General features: G+C 49.8%; 1 protein-coding gene across 3 annotated transcripts in view; it reads left to right on the top strand.

Moving 5' to 3' along the window:
• Window positions 1-21900, top strand: part of Efcab6 (EF-hand calcium binding domain 6) — a 167084-nt gene that overhangs the window by 113253 nt on the left and 31931 nt on the right. The window contains exons 1-5 of one of the 3 annotated variants that reach the window (XM_057792083.1): window positions 4043-4059; window positions 5049-5145; window positions 8241-8359; window positions 15332-15511; window positions 19024-19179. In XM_057792083.1, coding sequence (XP_057648066.1) covers window positions 4043-4059; window positions 5049-5145; window positions 8241-8359; window positions 15332-15511; window positions 19024-19179 — 569 coding nt within the window. Of the gene's footprint in view, window positions 1-4042; window positions 4060-5048; window positions 5146-8240; window positions 8360-15331; window positions 15524-19023; window positions 19180-21900 lie in introns of those variants that run through there. The other 2 variants (XM_057792082.1, XM_057792080.1) reach the window with 2 other exon arrangements.

The raw sequence follows: 21900 nt of genomic DNA, 5'->3' as shown, positions 1-21900 counted from the left end.
TACGTACCTGTCCATTTCTCTGCCTGGAGTCAGATGTGTACTTTCTGCTGAGTCTTTCAAGGCTGACATTGGCAACCCTTGGACATACCCTGTTGTCCAAGCCCACTGTAGGGCAGGGGGCGGGGCTTCACGGGAACAAGGTTCAAGTGCCCCTTTGAAGTAAACTCAGGAACTGTCCACATGAATGCATGCCCTTATCTCCTCCTCAGCTCTAGACTTCCATCCGGGCCATAAGTGAGAGTTTAGGGTGGCACAGAGTTTCTCAAGAGATGAAGGAACCTCCTTCCAACCTCTCCTGGACAGCGGTACCTCTACACCCTGCCTGACCCACAAGACCTCACCCTGGTCAGGAGAGTCTCAGTGCCCACCCAGGCTTCCCTCGTTGCCCCTCTGACCTTTGAGATCAGAGTGAGTGCGGCTACCACCTACCAGACACCTGCCACAGAAGCACACAATGTCAGCTGCAGAAATCTGACACGTGTGCTGAGTAGCTGGTCTGTCTTTGACAATTGCAACGTCATTCTTTCTAAAGTGTGCTCATGTCTATGCACATATGGGTGTGGGTGCGTGTGCATGTGTGCACACGTGTGTGGAGGTCAGAGGTCAGCCCCAGAGGTTGACCTCAGGGTGTTCCTGGGCGCTGTCTACCTTATCTTTGAGACAGTACCTCTCACTGAAATGTGGGGCTCACTTAGCTAGACTGGCTGGTCATCGAGCTCCAGAAATCCTCCTGTCTCCACATTCCTAGCATTGGATTACAAACATGTGCCACCACAGCTAGCTTCTTACATAGGTGCTGAGGCTTCAACTTGCGTCCTCAGGCTTGCAAGGCAAGTACTTACAGACTGAGACATCTTCCCAGCATTTCTTCTTGACATACTGAGCAGAACTTTCCCCCTCCCCGGGGTGCTGAAGGGCTGCAAACCACAATTCCCTCTGTCTAAGCACGTGGAGCTACCAGAGGTATGGCCCCGCACCAAACCCTGGTAACATTTCACAATGCTACAGAAGCTCTTTGACCATGTCCCTTGCTTAATTCACCCTGAATTTGTGGGTTTTATTGTAATTATTACTGGGGAGGGGGAGCAAGAAAATGACTATAATCCCTTCCTAAGAAAAATGGTCACATGACACACGAGCAGGATGAAACCTCACTTGGGTTCCAGACGGTGTTAATGTGAGATCTGTTCGCTTAACATCGAAGTGGAACCAACACAATCCTGCTGGGGGGGGGGGGGAGATGGTTCAGTTGTTAGGAGCATTTGCTGCGCACACGGAGGACCTGAATTTGTCTCCTAGGCTCACAACCACCTACAACTCCAGCTCCAGGGGATCCCATATCTTCTTCTGCCCTGCATAGGGCATCTGCATTCACATGTATGTATCCACCACACACACACACACAAAATTAAATCTTGAGGGGCTGGAGAGATTAGGAACCTGTTATAGAGGACATGATTTTGGTTGTCAGTACCCACATACCTGTAACTCCAGCTCCAGGGAGCTGTGACATCTCTGGCCTCCTTGGGCACCTGTCCTCATACACACTTAACACAAACACATGTTCACACAGATGTATAATTTAAAATAATAATAATATAATAATGCTGCCAAACAGTATTTTGGAGAATATGCAGAATGGGCATAGACAATTTCAACACAGAGCATAGACTTAGCTGTCTAGTGATATGTCTTGGTCACACCTGCTCACTTGTTGGATATTTGCAAAGGACCAGCTCAGTGCTGGGCACTGTCTGGCCTCAGTGGTGCCAGTGTGAACAGGGATCAGTGCTGCATCAGGAGTTCAGGGTGGAAGCTGAGAAGGACGCAGCAGTAAAGAGCCGCACTGGAGCCCAGGGAGGGTAGAGACAGGAGTCCAGAAGAAGCAGGTACACTTGACTGGGTCTTGAATGTGAGGAGGAATCTTTCAGTTGGTAGGTGATTCGAGGCCAGAGAACAACGTTTGCAGAAGTGCCAGGCCTGTTCAGAATGCTGCTGGGCCTTTGCAGTATTTTGTTATGATACCCTGCTCCTATTAAAATCCTCTGCGGTATATTGACTAGTAGGCCTGTCTCAGTAGGTCGTTGGCTCACAGTTTCTTTAGCCTGAGAATCCCAGCCTTCCTCCTATAAGCCATAACAGCACTCCTCCAGGGACTCCGTGGTACACCCCCAGGGCCAAGCCCAGTGGCATGGCGGGCAGAGTCACTGCTAGGCCACCAGCTAACACCACAGATAGATCTGGACTCCTGACAGAGATGTGGGGCCTTCTCCCAGCTCACTCCCCTCTCTGACTGCCCACTCTCCTGCTCAGGATCTAATTTCAAACTAGAAAATCTTAGGGTTGAGTCTGCTGGTAGTAGTGTAAGCAATGCCTCTCCTAGGTCTGCCTTTAGGGCAATGAAAGGGGGAGGAGGGTGACAAGGATTGCATCACAGCCTCTCAAGGCCCAGGGGTCCCCTGAACCTTCACACTGCCTGTGAGCTGTTCCTGGTCCCCAGCTTTAGCCTTCTCTCCGTTTCTGGGGACACTTGTCTCTGAGGTAATCTGATTGCTTTTATCTGGCATTTGTATTAAACCATAGCTCCTTAAGGCTATAGACTTTGTAGTCAATGACTGCAGGTTCTGGCCCTGTGTTTGCTGTGGCTGGCCAGTGTGACAGTTGTCAGAACCTAAGGTGCCAAGGAACAAGAAAGGAATGAGGCATTGCTGGAAGAGACGGAACAGGGTCGATGCACAGGGAGAAGAGGCAAGGGTAGAAAAGCCTGAGCCTGGGTGGCTGTGTGATGATGGAGGCCCAGAGCCTAGAGAAGCAGCAGGGTTGTGGGCAGGCTGCTTGGTTAATAATAGGGTGTATGATTTGGCTGGGGTAGCCTGTGCCCAAGGTCCTGGAGCACCTCTAGGGAGGTCCAGGAAAGGCCTCTGTAAACAGGTAGGATTAAGAGAGTCTAATGGTGACAGCTGTCCCTGTGAGCGATCTGTGACTGTGACAGTATGTTAGTGTCTTCCTGCGGTACCATAATCTACTAATGGTCCTGAGTTCACAAGTGGCCTGAGCTTTCCCAAGTACTCTTCCTTTCACCTGACTCCTGTGGCCTTTGGTCACACAAGTTCTTATCATCCATGCAATGTTTGTGTGGGTTTTCAGTTCTTCGTTCAGCCTTAACTGGCCTGAGAACTCCTCCTCCCGTTGCTCCTGCGAGCTGAGGCACACACCCCCGAGCCCAGCTTCTATTCCAGTCTTGGTAACTCAGGTCCCGGTCGTCCAAAGGGCTGTACTGGAGGCCAGGACCCCGTGTGGATGCAGGGGAAGTATCTGTAGCAGACAGATCACAATGCCACAGGGCTGCCCAGGCCACAAAGTTGCCAAGTGCAGGTCAGCATGGCAGGTTGTTCTGAGTGACAGTTTGAAGTGAGCCACATGTCAACCACATGAGAACCTACACCTGAGCTGGAGCCCAGGAACAGAGGCAGGGTCCTTCCCCATGACTGTTTTCCAGGTGGCTGGTCTCTGGACCCACCCTGTCTCATCTTAAGGTACTCCTTTGATAGGTCCAGGTGAGAGGGGCTACATCTGGCAGGACAGATAAACTCATGTGCCTACTGTTTCTGATAGGATCCCACCTATTCACATGTGCTGTTATTTATTGGCACAGATAAATTATTTACCAGGTTTTGGCTCCTGCTGTGCTGGCAGATGGTGGTTGTTTACTTGTGTAAACAAGATGCAGCCTTGTTCCATCTCGGTACTTAAAGTACTCGGGTCAGAATGCTGCTTTCAAGAGTGGAGACAGAGGGCAATCCCACCGAAAGCTGCTGCTCTGCACAGTGTAGAGCCACCCAGGGAAGCCCCCACCCCTCAGCACCTCACCGGGCTTCCATCCTCACATGCCAGTGGAGAAAGAAATCGCAGGCTCCTGCCAGCCTTTGCAGGCCCCCCCACAGGCGCTACAACCACAGGGGCTGGGGTGACAGAGCAGCGGATCCTTTCCCACCCTTGAAGTTCCGTGATTCTAAGCAGTCCAGTAGGCAGTTGGAGAGAAATGGCGAAGAAACATGGGTGAGGCCAGACATTCATGGCATTGCTCTGTGGATAGAGGGGGTGTGGTCAGAGTTATCAGAAGCATTAAGTGGGAAAGGCAAGAAGGGTCAGACTAGGAGGCAGGTAGACAGGGCCCAGGGCAAGGCACGGATCCTGAAGACAGCCACTGGCCAGGCCAGTGGTCTCAGTCATCCAGTTTCCTGATCTGCTAGGTAGGCAGAACAGCCCAGGCATCCTCCTCCCTCTCCAGCCACAGCCACCACTGTGCCTCAACGCAGGCCTGCCAAGCCAGCAGCACAAGGTCTTTTTAAGGTCTCTTAAGTGTCCCTCATCTGTAAGTAAATACAAAGGAGTTGTGATAATCTTTGAATCCTATAAGCTTACCCCTTGAAAATTCATTACACAGGGATCTCAGCTGTTAGGAGCACACCCTGCTCTTACAGGGGCCCCAAGTTCAGTTCCCACTACTGTCAGGCAGCTTCAACTGCCTGCAGCCCCGCTCCTCTGAGGGCACCTACACTCATGTGCACTTACTGCCCCCAAATATACACATCATATTTAGAAATTATGAAAATAAATCTTGTGAAGGAAAAGTAGCTGGGTTTGGGAGAAGGAACCTCCATGCTTTTTAATTACTCGTCTGCTGACTTGAGTCTGTTCCTTCACCTGGATTTGCAAAATCAGAACTAAACATTGCTAGTTGTTTGCTTCCTAAAACACATTATATTATACATATATTCTGTTTTCCAACCCCCCATCCCCAGGGATGAAACAGGTCCTGTGAGCTTTGTGTGCTGGGGGGAGGATGATTTTTCTTAAATCTGAAAATAAAATTTCCAAAGGCCCCCTGCCATGGAGCTGGGAGAAATTACGTTGTGAGAACCGTTGGACTAGATGTGAAACCACAGGCTGTGATGGCATCTTTGAAACATCAAGGGCGGGGGGGGGGGCTTGGGAAATACCTAAGCCTGTCACTTCTAAACACAGTTGTTTGTTCTTCTTTTAAGATATAAACAGAAAGTTGCAGATTCAGAACTAGCCTGTGAGCAGGCTCATCAGTACCTCGTCATCAAAGCCAAAACCAGATGGGCAGATCTGTCCAAGGTAAGGAAGGGGAGGGAGCCAAGCGGTGCAGAGGTGAGACAGCGCCAGGTACCCACAGTGTTGGTTACTGCTGTTCTTCACAGACTTTCCACAACACTCCAAATGGCTTTGTCTCTAACCAAAACACCATCAGTGACTGCGGTTATGATGAAGTTATTTGGATATTTCTATTGTTGTTAAGTAATAGAGATGGTATAACTATAAAGACCTAGAACATTCTTTGTCTACTTTTAATAACCAAGGATAGTGAACTGAAAGAAGGTATTCTGTTTTTGAAACATTAGCAGTTATCAAAGATGCTTAAAGATACAATAAAGAACTGGTGAGATGTCCCAGCAAGTAGAGGAACTTGCTGCCAAGTTGGAAGACCTGAGTTCAATCCCCAGAACCCACGTGGGGAAGAGGAGAACTGAGTCTTCCATGTTGTCCTTTGACCTCCACACATGCACTGTGGAATGTGCACATGCGCACAAAGGTAGAGGAAAGAAGTTGCCCACAGTGGTGTGTGCCTGTCATTCTAGCACTCCTGATGAGGGAGGCCAAGGTAGTGAGATCCCTGAGAGTCATGGGCAGAATGAGGCTGTATAGGAAGACTATGTCTCAGAAAGAAAGAAGGGAGGGAGGGAGGGAGGGAGGGAGGGAGGGAGGGAGGGAGGGAGAAGAAAAGAAAAGAAAGCCTCCTGGTAGTGGTGGCACACACCTTTAATCCCAGCACTCGGGAGGTAGAGGCAGGTGGATCTCTGTGAGTTTGAGGCCAGCCTGGTCTACAAAGTGAGTTCTAGGACAGGCTCCAAAAGCTACAGAGAAACCCTGTCTTGAAAAAACAAAAAACAAAACAAAAGGAAGGAAGCAAGCAAGCAAGAAGGAAAGAGAGAGAGAGAGAGAGAGAGAGAGAGAGAGAGAGAGAGAGAGAGAGAGAGAGAGAGAGAGAGAGAGAGAGGAAAAAAGAAAACTCAGGAGTACGGTGGTTCCCAGCTCTAGGAAAGTGGAGGTAGTGGGATCAGGAGTTCAAGGTCAGCCTCAGCTACAAAGTGAGTTTGAGACCAACCTGAGATACATGAACTACTGTTGAGAGGGAGAGAGAGAGAAAGATATTAAGTTTGTTTATGATTTTTCAAATGTTTAATTGGTTTTATTAATCTAAGATAGTGTGAGTATCTTTCAAGAATTAATCATTTTAATTTCATGCCCCTGAAGAGTTACCAGCCTGAAAACATCATCTGGGTGTTTAATAAAAATCTGTGTGTTGACAAAGACAGCACACAAACAACCCCAGAGACACACCATTAGATTCTTCCCACCTTAGCTCTTATTTCAGGGTCACTGGTGGAAGGAAAGTGTGGAGCCCAGGAGTTCGTGGAGAAGTTCCTGGTGTTAGCTCATGCTGGGGAGGATTTAAGGGGAAAGTCTGAGAAAGTGCCCCCAATGATTCGCACAACAGCCAGCAGGCATCGTAAGAGCTGATTTAGCCCATCTTGATGAGATGACAGGAAGTGCGTTTCCAAGGCACGTGGCCCCCGTGAGCAAGCTCATAAGTTGTGGTGTCATGGATATCCAATCTGACAATGGCAGTGACAGCTAAACCACAGGACAACAGGACAGGATGGGCAGAAGGGGGTTCTTCCTGACTCTAGGACACAGTGACCTCACTCTATAAAGGAAGGGCACACTTGCATGCTGGAGTATCCACCCTCTGTCTTTAGGGGTGACCCTTCCATGTCTGGATAGGTCATCTGTCCTCCTATTGGTTCTTTTTTGGCTCCTGCCTAATACAGAGTTCTGTTTGATTCTCTCAAGCCCAGGCCTGCTTTTCCTCCACACTGTGTCCTCAATAGAGTGGGCTGTGTGGTCCAATGAGGCTGCACCCTCCTTTATCTCCCTCCTCATTGTTGTCCCCTCTCCAAGGTGGCAGGCTAGCCTCCTTTCCTCTGCCTCCTCCCTGCTCTGACCAAGAGTTGCCCATTTCCACCTGCTGTTCTGTTCTGCTCTCCGTGGGCAGCTTATGGCCAGGCACAGTTGCCAGCTCTGGGAATTTTCTATCTGTCTTCCTGTCTAGTTAAGGACGCTCCCTCCTGATCCTAGTGTGCTGAGAGGTATTGTCACCAGTGAGGGTCAGGTTTTGTCATGTGCTTCTGCATCCGTTGAGACGATCATGTGACTATTTCCCCCTCTGCCCATGTGATGGATCACAGTGAAGGATTTTCAAGCACTTTGTGTGATGAATCCTACCCCGCCAAGGCAACCAGTTCCCACCCACCGTTGGTTCCATTTGCTGGTACATGCTTGCCCTCAGGTGTGATGGGTCAGAAGCCAACTTGTCAAGCGCTGTCCAAACGCTGGGCTCACAGCATGAGGGAGGAACCTTGGGCTTTCTGCACGTGCATGTCATCTGTGACAAGTTGCGCCTGTGCATCTCCAGCAATAGGCAGCATCTCACCCTCGGGCCTCACTCTTCCACTTCTAACAGCTGGAGGTAGTTGTTTGCTTGGGTGTCCGCATGCCCTTGGGACAGTGCAATGCCTTCCAGGACTCCTACATGCCCGGCCTATGCTAGGACCCAGTGCTGCTCCTTCTTCTTGAAGAGTTTTTTAAAACTTTTTTTTCTAAGTTCCATTAAAAATACTGAAGGTTGGGGAAATAGCTCAGTTGATACCCATTTAACAGATGTGGTAGCACACGCCTTTAATTCCAGCACTCGAGAGGCAGAGGCAGGTGAATAGCTGGGAGTTTGAGAGCAGTCTGGTCTTGGCCAGCCAGGTCTACATAGGGAACAAAATCATAAAGACCTGGGTTTGACCCCTAGGACCTACATTTTAACAAGCCAGGCACTATGGTCCCTGGGGAAGCAAGGATCCCTGAGGTTTGCAGGTCCCAGGAGTGTGAATCAGTGAGCCCCACAACTCAGTCTCAAACGCATGAGGCAGGCAGCAAGGGAGGCATGGCACCTGAACTTAACCTCTGGCCTCTTACACCTCCATACCATACACCCCCACACCCCAGAAACACTAAAAACATAGAGAAGTACCTTAGAGTGTTCCAGAAGCTGTCGACAGCCCTCTCTTCTGTGTGTTACTGAATACCATCTTCCATTGTAGAATTTCATAGAAACAGATAATGAGGGCAACGGTATTCTCCGGCGAAGGGACATCAAGAATGCACTGTATGGCTTTGACATCCCCCTCACCCCACGGGAATTTGAGAAGCTTTGGCAAAAGTAAGTGCCTCTCATCTGCAGTGGGGCTGTTGTGTGTCTGGCCAATTCATTACAGGTCTCAGGAAGCGTCCATGCCTGTCTCTCACCAGGGGCTCAGGGGAAGGGTTCATGCCTATCTCTCACCAGAGTCTCAGGGAAGCGTCCATGCACAGCCCCTACCTGGGCCTCTGGGAAGTGTCCATGCACAGCCCTTACCTGTGTCTTGTGTCCTCCTTCCTGGTGGAAAGTAACCGTGACTATGGGTGGACACGCCGGTCCTCAGGTCTCTAAAGAACTGGGTATTCCCCAGCAACAGTACTGAATGGAGAGGTTTGAAGAGTCATAGTTCAAGCTCCTGGTTTTTCTGCAGCAGGGAAAGAAATCACAGCCCCACCAGCCCTCAGGGAACTCCTTCAGCAGAGATGGCAAAGGTGAAGACAGTTTGCCTATGTCTAGAGCTGGCAATCTATGCTGACCAGTTTATTGAGAACATAAGCAAACCTCAACAACTTGGAGCAGTTTTCCGGGAGGGGGAGGGGGCGCTCTTAAACTGGGATAGGATCTGATGCAAAGGCCATTTTTCAAATGCATTTTAGACTTAGCTGATTTGAACCAGGCTCCTGTGTTGATGCCTAGGTTTCCAGTATGCTAACAGAGCACTGTGCTCCAAGCTAAGTACCACAAGCTGTAAGCTAACAGTGCAGTGAGCTATGAGCTAACAGTGAAGTAAGCTGTGAGCTAACAGTGCAGTGAGCTATGAGCTAGCAGTGCAGTGAGCTATGAGCTAGCAGTGCTAACAGTGCAGTGAGCTGCAAGCTCTGTTTCCATCTTTGAATGACTTTTTCTTCAGTACATGCTGGTCAGCCCCCGGGTCCTCAGGTTGTGTGCACCAGCATCATACGCCCACTTGAGGTCATGTTCACTGAATGGTATATTCTGTTTCCAGCTTTTCACCTGCCCATAGTGGAAGACTTAAATACAAGCTGAGTCTAGAAGTGGGTAGTCTGTTTTCTGCCTAACTGGCAGGTGCAGCTTGGAGTTACTGCATGGGAGGCTGGGACTTCATGTGTTCAAAGGGCAAGGGCAAAGGCAGAGAGCTCATGGTGGTATCTGTCACATGGGGTATATCCTCAAGAACGGGTCATTCAAGTGTAGGAGCATCCAGGAGTGTGTGCCTTAAGTATCCAGTGGGAAAAGAAACTTGGGCTTCATTCAAGGAATGAAGACAAAGATGTCAAAAAGTAGGAAGCCTAAAAGGGACCATGATATTCACCGGGGACCAGGAGCCAGTGGAAAAGCCAAGGAAGGAGGGCTGCACAGAGATTCCCCCCAAACCACCCCAGTTTCAGGGTTCAGAGGAAATCAGGGCTTCTCTTACAGATCATAAAACTGCCTCCACCCCAAGAGCCATATCTGGGTGATGCAGTAGAAGCTGCTAGAGTCCCAGTTGGCACTGAACAGGAGCCGCCACCACTACTGTCCCAGGAGGACTCTGACCTCATCTGCCATCTGTTAGTCTGGATCTCTTTGGAACAGCGGATGGGGCACAGAGGTCCTGAAGAAGGAGGAGCAAGGAATGGCATGTCACTTTTCAGGACAACAGCTGCTGGAAGCCAGGGCAGCCAGAAGACAGACAGTAGGACTTCCAGAGAGGAGGTGTTGTGGTCGTGCATAGCAGCTTAACTCCATGAAGGCCAGGTCACAGTGGACCTTGTCCTGAAGACCAGGAAAACAGTCTGGACAGACCCACATTCTAGAAACCTCCCTGGGCTACATGCAGGAAGGGAGTTTCAGGAGACCAGCCTGGAGCTCAGAGTTCAACGGGGCTCTTGGTTCTAAGCAGGAGGAGGCTGCCAGCTCTCCAGGAAGAGAAAGGGAAAGGAGCTAAGGGTAGAGGATTCGGGTGGTCGTGCCAGCTTTCAGCAGCCTGGAAGGGAGACAGTGTGCGAAGGCAGAAGCTCCAGGGATGCGATGCACAGAGCAGCTCACATCGGGAACAGTGTAGGGCACTGTGCAGTGCGTGTGGAGCACGCAAGGTATCTGCAGGAAGGACAGTTAACCAGATGAAAATTCGGATCAGAAAGGTTGTTCAGGTGAGATCAAGGAGAGCAGACAGCAGGCACATGGACTGGATGTCACCTCTTCATCCCACCCCCCAGAGTCAGAGCTGGGGATGAAAACAAGCAGCTCTCCACTTTTACAGCAGGAGGCAGTGTGGGTAGTGAGGCCACCCCCTTGGTGGTGCTCAGGACCTCAACAGCCTCCTCCGGCTCTCCTAACACCAGATTGTACCCGGAAACAGCAGTGAGACAGGTGAACCCCAGAGCTGACTGATAGGGTAAGGGATGCAGTGTACCCCACCGCTCTGGATAAACAGGGTCCAGGAAGTCTGGAGCAGCTCGCGTCTACATGATGCCTTCCTGTTCAGGGAATCTGGATGTGTCCAAACGATACCAGAATAGAGAGACTAACAGAGCGAAGAGGAAAGTGGTGTGTGGGTCTTCTGAAAACCTGATTATTAGAGAACACAACAGATGTAGGCAGAAAAGGCTTTCAGCATCCATTATTCACTCAACACTTTCTTGAGCCTTTGAAGTGCACTTCCTAGAGCTGTGGATTAGCCTGGAAGGGCCCGGTTTATGCTGTGGAGATAAATTAAAAAAGTGACCCCATATCTCAGCGGCTCAGGCTCCTCCATATTCTCCTTGTCACCCAAACTCCACAGTATGCCTCATGTTTCTTGAGGACATCTCTCTCCCAGGGAGTGAGGAAGACTCAGCCAGCTTTCAGGGGGCAGCTTCAGCATCTCTGTGAGTGCCCACCCTACGGAGGGGGACTGTAGAGCTGGAGGGCCACACATGGGCTCTTCTCGTTGCCAGAGATGGCTCTAGGGGTTGACGAAACAAAGGAATGCTGCCACCGAACCAGCCCTGGAGCTGTAATCCTGAGCTCCCAAGAGCAGCCAGCAGTTCTAGACTTCAGACCCCTCACCAGTCACACGTTCCCTCCAGAGACTGGCTCCTGAGGTTCCCAGCTAAACGGCAGCTCTGCCTCCAGTGTCCATGTAGCAGCTCTGGGACAGGATGCCTCAGCTGAGTCTAAGTCAACAGCCACTGAACCCAAGATGTTGGGGCTGGGGGAAGCGTGATCCATGAGCAGAGTGTCTAGAAGGAGCTGAGGATATAGCGCTTAATATGGAAAAATCCTAAGACCACAGCCTGTCCAGGGCACACGGGGTGGGCAGGGCCTTCTCTGGAGTGACATTGTCATTCTGAGGCATCCAAGGCCTCATTCCATCAGGTGGGGCTCAAATTATTTGAATATATAAAGCAACTTCTTGGAAACTATGAAGAAATCCTGTTATGGATATGCTATTATGATAGAAGAGAGGGTACAGTAGGTGCTGCCAAGTCAGGAGTTCTGTGGAGACCAGCAGGCATGAAGACCAGCAGGCATGGAGATCAGCAGTTGTGCAGATCAGGTGTGGAGACCACCAGACATGGAGACCAGTGGGCGTGGAAGACCAGCAGGTGTGGAGACCAGCCAGGAGGCCCCACCTGGAAGATGGGAGGCACTTAATGTTGATTTATGCTCAGTTCTGTCAGGGTCCTATGTTGGAACTCAGTTATAAAATAGTGCTTTACAGTATGGAGATGTATGTCAGTATTCAAATCTAACCAAGAGCTCTGAAAAAGAAGCCATGCTGTAGGCCATCACTCCTGTTTTCCATTAATAGGAAATGAGGTTGCTCTTGTCATCATTGAAGGCAGAGAGAAGCCTGGATGCCCTGCGCAGATGTCAACTCAGTGATGTTTGGACACAGTGTGCCTCAAGATGAAATGCCTCAAGGCTGAGTGATCAGGGCCTGCAGCTTAGAAGACTGGCTGGGCAGAAACATGTCACTCATGAGGCTCAACATGGGACCTTGCCACAGGCTGGAGCAGTGAAGGACTCCAGCAGGCACAGAAAGAGCCTTGCCCCATGGCTCCGTGCAAGGCTAGAGCGCTACACCTGGGAGAGCAGCTCATCTATTGCAGTTCTGTCAGGACTTGCTAGATGTGCCCGGTGGACACCAGCATAGGAAGTTGGCCACTTTTCATCTGAAGAGCAGCTGTGTGAGCCATCAAACCACTCCCTAAGATGGTGCCATAGAGAATCCCCCCCCCATTCTAGCTGCACAAGGTTCCTGGTTCCCCTCCACATGGTCTGGGTCATCTACAGGACATGTCCCATAGCCTTGACCGTGCCCTTTACCTCCAGGCCATGGTACTCAACAGTCCTGAAACACATGCAAGAATCCACATAGCTTGAAGGACTGACTCCCAGCGAATCTGAGCAATGGATGCTCATGTCTTTAGGTCCCATGTATGACTGATCACAGTGCACACCAAATGGGCAGAGTCACCTGCTTGTATCATGAGTTCATGGCCACTGTTATGGTAAATGCCAGCTTTTATGGGGCCTCCGCTCAGGACACATTTTCCTTGGCACATCTGTTGCGCAGCCATTTTAAAATTCAACCTTTATAGGCAGTTGTTTTTTTTTTTAATTTTACACAGAGGATTGCATAATGAAGGGTGAGGTTATGTAAGCAGAATTAGCTCTATGATTATCCACATTCATAGCAATATTTTTTTTTTTTGCAATGGTGCAATCTGCTCTTCCATGTCTCCGTGGTGAGAAGAGCCTGTTTGTGATCTCCATTAATAATGTAATTACAAAGTGCCTTTTCATTCAGCCCAAGTGTCACAGCAGATAACAGGAGAACAGGCTATGGGGGAAATCTGTGCCTTAGAAATACACTGCCTGTGTCTGGGACACGGATGGGGACACACACACACACACAAGGATCATCTGGCTATAGCAAGCTTGCCTCGGGCCTGCAAGCTGGGAGCAATGGATAAAGTAACAGTGGTCCCTCAGGAAGTTTGCATGCACTAGGAGACATGACCTGGACCCAGCAACTGGTAGAGCCCAAACTTGGCTTCAGCAACAGCTACTACAAACCCTGCCTGGATGTCCCCATAAGCATTAATTGTCCCTCACTAGCCCCTAAGAATCCAAGGGAGGTAAGGATCATGAGACTTTAGACCTGGGAGGAAGAAAAGGATTTCCCCAGTATGGACCTTGAGAAGGAGGGTTGTGGACGGTCCTCTCTCAATAGCTCTCCTGTGGGAATGGGGGCCCTGGGAATATTGCTGGGGAGTGTCTTGAGTCACATGGTACATCACTCTGGTGTCAGGCTAGGTGCAGCCCTGAGGCTAGACAGGAGCTCTGTGCTTTGCTTCATTTAAGTATTTTTTAGACTTATTTAACTTATGTATTAGTGTTTTACCTGCATATATGCATATGTGTGTGTATATATGCGTGCATGTCCCACACATGTACCTGGTGTCCTAGGAGACCAGAAGAGGGCATTAGATCCCCTAGAACTAGAGTTATGGGTAGTTCTGAGTCACCATGTGGATGATGAGAATCAAACCCAAGCCCTCTGGAAGTGCAGCCAGCGTTCTTAATCACTGAGCTACCTCTCCAGCCCCATGTGTATTGTTTTGAAAACAACTCACAGGAAGTACAGGTGGCTGTACTTGCCTGGGTTAGAGAATGAAGGTCACGCTAATCACACACACCTGGGACAGGCTTGTGGGCTATTCATAAGTGATAACAAGCCCACATGCCGTTGTCCGGAGTCTACCATGAAGGGCTGCCATGGCTCCTGAGAGTTGGTAGGGCCTTGCTAGGAGTACTGCGGTACCCTGAACTGCCTCAGCTGAGGGAGTAAAGTCACCAGAGGGTGACTTCCTTCCTCTCCCATGTCAGACAGGTCTGAAGGGAAACTGCAGGTCCACAGAGCACGGGGGACCAGAGGCTAAGAGGCAAGGCTACATCTCCGATAGGCATCCAGGCAGGCATGCTAGCTCAGCGGCAGGGTGATAGCCTTCTGACTTGTGGCATCCTTGCGTATGGGAGCACCAGCACTCACACCTGCCACAGCTGCCAGCTCCCTTCCGTCCGCTGCTCTGCCTGTGAGGAGCAATGTGAGCTCTTAGAAGAAAAAATAACTCACCTCCTTGGCAGGGCACAGTGTGGCTATACTGGGTTGTCTCTTTGGGTACCACACAGAGCAGTGCATCCTAAAACCAGCGTTGTCCCTCAGGGGCTGGGCTTGCATGCGTTAAATGGGAGATCCTGACTCTTGTAGCTCCTAAATTAATCTCGGAAAGCCCACATCTATAGATTTCATTTTTTCATTGGTGAGCTGTGGGCCGAAATCCTTCTGTTAAAAACAAATGCCTCAAAAAGAAAAAAAAAAGAAGAAAATGGTCAATTTGCCTTAAAATTTTTATTGAAGTAATTCTATTCTATGTGAATAGCATCAGGAGATAAAACCTCCATTATTCCCTTTTTAATGAATTATAATTCAGAAAAATCTTGATAACAGAAAATGACTTAAAAGGCACAATGCACAGTTCTTATCTTGTTTTCCTTCTAGGCTCTCTCGCTGGGTATGTGTAATTGGTGTCTCTTCAAAGTGGGAACGGGGGCTTTTAACATCTTGAATCAAGTGGGACTCATTTATCGAGGCTTCAGGATAGAATATGCTTCCTGAAAGAGTTTCTTCTAACCCTTGGCACAGTCCATTTACACGGAGGGTGCTGAAACAAAAATGTGTGCAGAGGGGGTTTCAGTTGTCTGGATTTGCCACTGTGTTTCCACAGACATGGCTGCCGTGTGATTTGAGTCCATTCTCTTAGGGCAGGTCACTCTGATGATCAAGCCAATGTGCGTGGGGGTCACTCAGAGCTCCTGTTAGGTATAAGTGCAGAGAGGGTCAGAGGCACAGACTGAGACTAGATTTGTGATGAGTCTGTTGGGCTTGTCTGTAGCTAGCAAGGAAGAAAACTTCCCCCAAATTGCTGATGTGGTCCTGGCCCCTGAATGCCAGCCCACCCTCCATGCCACTGATGACAACATGGTTTTTGTTTTTGAAAGCTATGACACGGAGGGAAGGGGCTACATCACGTACCAAGAGTTTCTGGAGCGACTGGGCATCCGATACTCGCCGAAGGTCCACCGGCCCTACAAGGAAGACTATTTCAACTTTCTGGGTCACTTCACGAAGCCCAAGCAGATCCAGGAGGAAATCCAGGAGCTGCAGCAGATGACCGAAAGGTGGGTGTGTCAGTACTGGGGGCCGCTTCTGGATTCTGTCCTCATTCACCCAGATAGTGGAGGCTGCTCTGACAGGATTCCTGTAAGGCTATAACATCGTGCCCCACTGTAGAGCCTAGAAATCAGCTTTGCCAAAGAGCCACAGAACAGGGAGCTTCCACACGTCTTTCCCTCACATGCTCTTTCCCATGTTATTAGCCCCTCCTTGAATATTGGCCCTTCCTGGTTGTGCATGGCATGGTGCCTGCACCCTGCTATGGCCCATCTGGAATGTAGGCCCCATAGGATGTCTGTGATACCCCACAGGCATCACGTAAGTACCTTTAAATGAACGGATGGATGAATGAATGGCTGTGGTTTAACTCAATCACTTCTGCTTAGAGGGTTTATCCCCAGGACAACCAAGGGTTGCTCCACCGTTGCACGGGATGACACACAATACACCTTTGACGTCAGCAAAGGAAGCACCTTCCCATCTTGAGTCAGCATGCTGGCCTTGGGGAGTATGACCTGGTGTCTGCCTATTGAAACGATTGCTGGAAACACTGGAATGCACGTAACAATGGTCCACAGGCCATGAGGGTTTGAAATGAACAGACAGGAATATCTGTACCTGAGCAAGGCCAGGGAGACATGGAGTGAGGGTGAGCCATTGGATATGTAACTTGGCTGTGGCTCTTCTTGATTTTACCTGTGTGTGTGACTGTCCCTTGCTTGTCCTATCAAATGATGGGACTCAGCTCCCATCTCCACCCCACAAACTACATGGCACCCAAGTGGAAAAGAGGCTGCTAAAGAACCTCCAAAGGAAGCAAGAAAGCCACAGACACAGGGCAGAGTAGGAATGAGATGGGTTTAAGAGGCAAGCAGGTGGAATTTACCCCTGGATTATGTCAAAGTTACCGCACCACAGAAACTGCAGGCCGAGAACCGAGTTTGTGAAATTCAGTGTAAAATACACGCAAGGTTGGTATAAATCAAACATGCCACAAGCTGATGAAAAGTGGGATTTATCTCCAGCAGACAGGGCTGGCCTCATTACCCACGAGGGTCTTCACTCCCGTCTCTCCCGTCTCTCCCCCCCGTGTGTGAGTAATGAGGCTCCTTGGCCCTTCTGAAGGCATGCGCTTTCTCTCCTCTCTGCTGGTGGCAGTGCAGGGATGAGCTGAAGTTATGCGTGACACTACATTCTCATCCCCAGGACCAGATTACTCATGCACACTTGCTTGACCTCCTGCCTCCACGGCACTGTCTTACCAGAGAAGACAAACAACTGATCAGCTCCATTTTCTTAAAAAAAAAAAAAAAAAAAAAAAAAAAATCATCTTGGTCCAGGCATGGTACTGCCTACTCGCAAAGCCAGTGCTGAAGAGGTGGAGAAAAGTGGGTCCTTGGGGCTTACTGGTCAGCTGGTTCTCAACCTGGGGAGTTGCAGGGCCGGGAAGGGATCCTGGCTCAAAACAAAGTGATGGCTTCTAAGGAGCAACACCCAGCACCACCACCGCTGGCTCCGTGCACACCAGCATGCATAGATCGTGGCTTGCAGGAAGCATTAAAGGATGACCACCCATCAGGGCGACTGACTTTCTGAACTCTGATCAGATTGGTAGATGAACTGAAGGGATGGAGAAATAGGTTTTTGTCTCAATTGCAAGGATTTAATTTTGCTATGCGTGCCCTAGTGCACGTTGAAGGTGAAGCAGAGGCTTCTGTGGTCCTGTATCCATTCTCCAGGCCTTTATTCTGTTCTTAAGAATGAAAGTCAGAAAAGCCACAGTGACCAGCCACTGGCACAGGCCCTTTCTAGAAGGCACATGGAGAGGGGGCAGCTAAACCCAGCAGAGAAGGAAGGGAACAGGACTCAACTACAAGGTCACAGCGGGGTCCTTGTCAGCCTCCCTGGCCAGAGCCAGAGGAGGACAAGACCCCGGAACAGTCATGCTGCTCAGTGTGGGCCAACAGTAGCTCTGTTTGGCGGCGTTCTTCCATCTCTGCTCCAAGCCCTCATTTACTCTGTGCACATGTTTACTCTGAAAGGGAAATAATTGCTGCTCACAAGACAGTCCAGGAAATGCTGAATGCCTCAGTTTTCTAAAAATCTGTATCTCCAGAAACTGTTGTGATCCTCCCCACTCTCGTCCGCTTTCTTTTCAAAGAGCTAAGCAGGATGGCAGTGTCGTGGGACAAGCGGGGGCTCCGTAGCCGTAGCGTGGGGCTGGGTTCACAGGACACCGTAAGCAGCCCAAGGCAGGGCTGTTGGTACACTCAGGACACCCAGCATGCTCACCTGGGTCAGACGTCAGTATCTCGAGCCTCTTGCAAGTCAGGAGGCCCGCAAGGGAAGGGCCTGGGCCTCCACATGGCTTCTGCCAAGTGCCATCCTCTCTGCCGGCCAGCCAGTGCCTCACCGCAGCCTGCCTCCCCTGCCTTCTGACAGTTTTGGTTCAGCGGTTTGTTTCCAGCCTTGCTCAAGGAGCCATCTCACAAATACGAAGTGGAGATGATGGATAAGAGTCAGAACAGATTTAACGTTTAGAACAGATAACCCATTCTGTCCCCCCAAGGGACAGCCAGGAACCAAGATGGCACCTGAGCTCACCAGGTGGGTGTTTCCCTCAGTGTCTTAGGAGAAAGATGCTTGGAGACATGGAAGAGTGAAGAAGACAGAATCTAAACAGTCTGTCACAGGCCATGCCTGGTAGGGGAGGCAGGAGAATGCATGTGCCCATGTACATGTGTGTGCTGGCTATTTGGAGGCCAGAGGTCAACCTCAGGTGCTGTTCTCCATGATCTTTGAGACAAGGCCTCTCAGTGACCTGGAGCTTGGCTTTAGGCTGGGCTAGCAGCTGAGACCCAGAGATCTGCCTGTCTGCCTTCTGAGAGCTGGGGTTGCTCACCAGATCATGTGGGTGCTGGGGATTAAGCTCAGGCCTTCACACTTGCAAGGCACAGTCCTGTCACCTTAGTGTTGGTCAGCTGGTGTCGAGTGAGGTCCACTGCAGCTGTGGGGCTGGGGGTTCCTCGCACCAGCTCTTCTTCCTTCCTGCCAACCCACTGTGCTGTGCGCATGTTCTCTCCATGACCCCAGACCTGTCCCCCCGTGATCTTGGTTCCACTGAAGATGCCTATTTGAGGCCCTTGTGTGCCCAACACCCAGAGAAACACACTGACATAGTAGGTGCACACACGCATTTACTGAGGGAAGAGGCATTTTTCTTGCCTGCCATATCCTTGTGTTAAATTCTTGGTTCTCTTTGAAAAGCACCAGCTCTAACACAAACACAGGGCCAACATTTCTCCGGGCAGTTTTGCTAATGATAGCAGTAATAAAACAGCAGTGGCAGAGGCTGATAGCTTTTCTCAGGGACACCTTTTCATGTAAACATTGCACCAAGCCCACAAAGCACCTTCCAAATTAGCTCTTGGCTGAGCAATCAAGTTGTCACAGCAGAGTGGGCATCAAAAATCGCTTCTCTCCTGGCTTTAGGTGTCTGGGGTGGCTTCTCTTTCAGGGAGAAGCTCATGGAACATTATGAAGAGATCAGCAAGGCACTTAACATGCTAGAAAAATCCAAGACGGGCTCTGCAGCCCTCTCCAAGGTGCAGAACGTGCTGCAAGAATGTGGGTGTTCCCTGAAGGAAGAGGAGCTCATCAGCCTTCTGAAGAGGTTGCCTGCTGTTCTCCTCCCTTCCTCTCTCCCCTTCCCCCAGTATGTCCCTTGCTGTACTGGGCTGGTAATGCTGTTCTTTTTCCTTTTCTTCTATCTATTCCACACCGCTGACCTTGAGGTGACCTCCACTTGTTGTTTTGCTGTTCTGTGTTTTAGCCAGAAGCACAGAGACCAGTTTGGCCAGGGCTTAACTTCTCCCAGGGCCCAGTTCCTAGAAAGCAGCAGTCCTTTTGCCCATGCCCCTGCCCCTGCCTCCCACGCCCACAGTCAGTAGCTCAAGGCTTTCTGCTTGTGGCCTTGGAATAGACTGTCTCCTGTCTCTCATCCCTTAGCTTCTACCACCTCACACAAACACACAGAACTTAATGGCCCAGTTCTCTGTTGCTGGGCTGGGCCTGACTCTGGGTGGTCCTCCAGCAGGATACACCTTCCGGTGACCAGCCATCACTTTTCCTTTCTACACAGTACTGTCCTCAGGGTCATGTGATTATTCTTCCCTTTAGCTTAGCATCCTGGTTCCTTGTCACCGCTGATAAATCCCCAGCTCACCCTGTGACAAATGTCCCTGTCCAGTGTGTTCAGTCTCCTAAGGCACGCTGTTTTGTGTTTTGTGATTTTCGGAAGTGTTCTTGTCTTAGTTCATTCATGAGTTCCACTCCTTCGTTCATTTTGAAGCTCCTGATGCTGAACCCTGAAGCCACCCTGACTCGACTCCGCAAGGGTTTGGATCTTTCTCACTTAATCTGTATCTCTTACTCTTCTCTTGGGGTTCTAGGAGAGTGCCCCAGTTCTCACTTCCAACTCTTGTTTCTCCAACTGTCTCCCAGTATTCAGGGCTTGGGTTTGTCCTCTCAGTGTCGCTGTCCTGCAGCAGGTATACTGTTCTTCATTCACGGACATCCAATCTCATTTATCAGAAAGTAGCAAATTGTTTTTCAAAATTTTCTTGGTGTGTGTGTGGGGGGGGGCATGTTTTCGTGGGTAAAGGTGTTTGCTGCCAAGCCTGACCATCTCAGTTCAGTGTTCTGGGTTATGGAAGGAAAGAGCGAATTCCCTCAAGTTGCCCTCTGACCTTTACATGCAGACTGTGGCCCATGTACATGCATGCACATATGCATGCGTGATGAATACATAAATAAAAGTTTAAGTCTTTTAAAACCAGTTTTCTTCACCTGAGAAATCTATCCTCAGCTTTTGCAACAGTCCTTCATGTTGGACACATCTTTCAAAAGCATGCTTATGTTACCAGGGATGCTGGGAGTGGAGTAGAAAGAAGTTCCCCAGAGAGGTGAGTCTGGCACGGTTTGCACTACAGGGAGACCTGGTGCATTGTCTCCTTGAAGTTCCCAATGTCAGCACCTTTAAAGCCTTTCTTGGGGATGCTAATTTACCAACGAATAGAGCATTGTCAGGTTAGACCCAGGGCTCCCAGGTGAACCTGAACTTGAGACAAATGGTACAGCACGAATCCCAGAGCACACTCAGGTTGTGTTAATGCTGAACAACATCTGTCTGTTGGGAATTCTGTTCCTGGGGACCCTGGACCTGTGGGAGGACTGTAGAATCTCTCAGTAGGCTGGCCTGAGCAAGGCCCCAGTATATCCAGCTCCCAGCCCCGGTTCCCTTCTGAAGGATAGTTGCCCTGGAGACAGAACTCAAATTCTTTGATCACTCAAATGTTCTGACACCCGCTTCCGTCTCCCATGTGACTTCTGGTGGAGTCTGATGTGCTTCTTGCTTTTATCCCATGTAGGAACACTTTGCCCTTCCCTCTGGCTCCTTTCACAATCTTTCTTTCTGTCTCTGGGATCCTGTGGTTTGAGTCTGTTGATTTGCATCTGCTGTGCCTGGGTGTAGATCAGCCTGTGTTTGCTTCGCTCCATGTTCACCAAGCTTCCTGGACCTGTGGCTTGGTGGCTCCCATTTCTTCTGGAAGTCTTGGCCATTATTATGAAATGCGGGCAGGGCCACCATTGTTGCTCCTGCTTCTGCTGCAGGGCCCTGCCTGTCCTGTGAGTCTGTTTCCCTCTCTGCTTACTCAGCTTCTCCCTTTTTGCCTGGGGTCTTCTCCCCCACATAGCTCATGCTAGTCATGGCTATATGTGTTGTGTGATATGTGTGATATATGGAAATGAAGGGCCATGCCATCTTCAACTGCTCACGTGTTCTCTCCCTCCTTTCAGAGCCTTCCCACTGAATCTATTTCCAGCTGAATAAGAATTGATATGTTCAATGAATAAATCATGGGAAAGTGGATACAGATAAATAATTAGTTAAGTGGTTCTGACAGAGTCTTGTTAAATCGTAGTTAGACTTGATACTTTTATAAACAGCACAAAAGGCCTGGGAGCTTCTGCGCTCCACCTCTCAATGGATGATCAACTTTTCTGTGTGTCGAAGCCTTAATAAGGATCCATCACTGAGTTGCTTGTTCCTCCTCAAAGACCCCTTGATGATAAACATCTTGACTATTGGTAATTACATGTAGATTATTCTTTCCTGGATCCAAAATAGACTTTTCCAAACCCTCACAAGGAGGTCCGCATATGCATTTGCTTTATTGCTGCATTTTAATACTGCGCTGGCAGCTCCTCCCTACACATGAAGCAGTGCTGATTGTCTGTCTCCTTGTGTCCCTGTCACGTGATCTGTGCCAACGCAAGCAGGCTGAGCTGCTCTGCAGCTGCACCTTGCAAAGCTAGGCTCTTGCCTCTCCTT

Source organism: Chionomys nivalis, chromosome 17 (genome assembly GCF_950005125.1).
Source record: "Chionomys nivalis chromosome 17, mChiNiv1.1, whole genome shotgun sequence".
Lineage (NCBI taxonomy): Eukaryota > Metazoa > Chordata > Mammalia > Rodentia > Cricetidae > Chionomys > Chionomys nivalis.
This window is presented reverse-complemented; position numbering and strand designations above follow the sequence as displayed.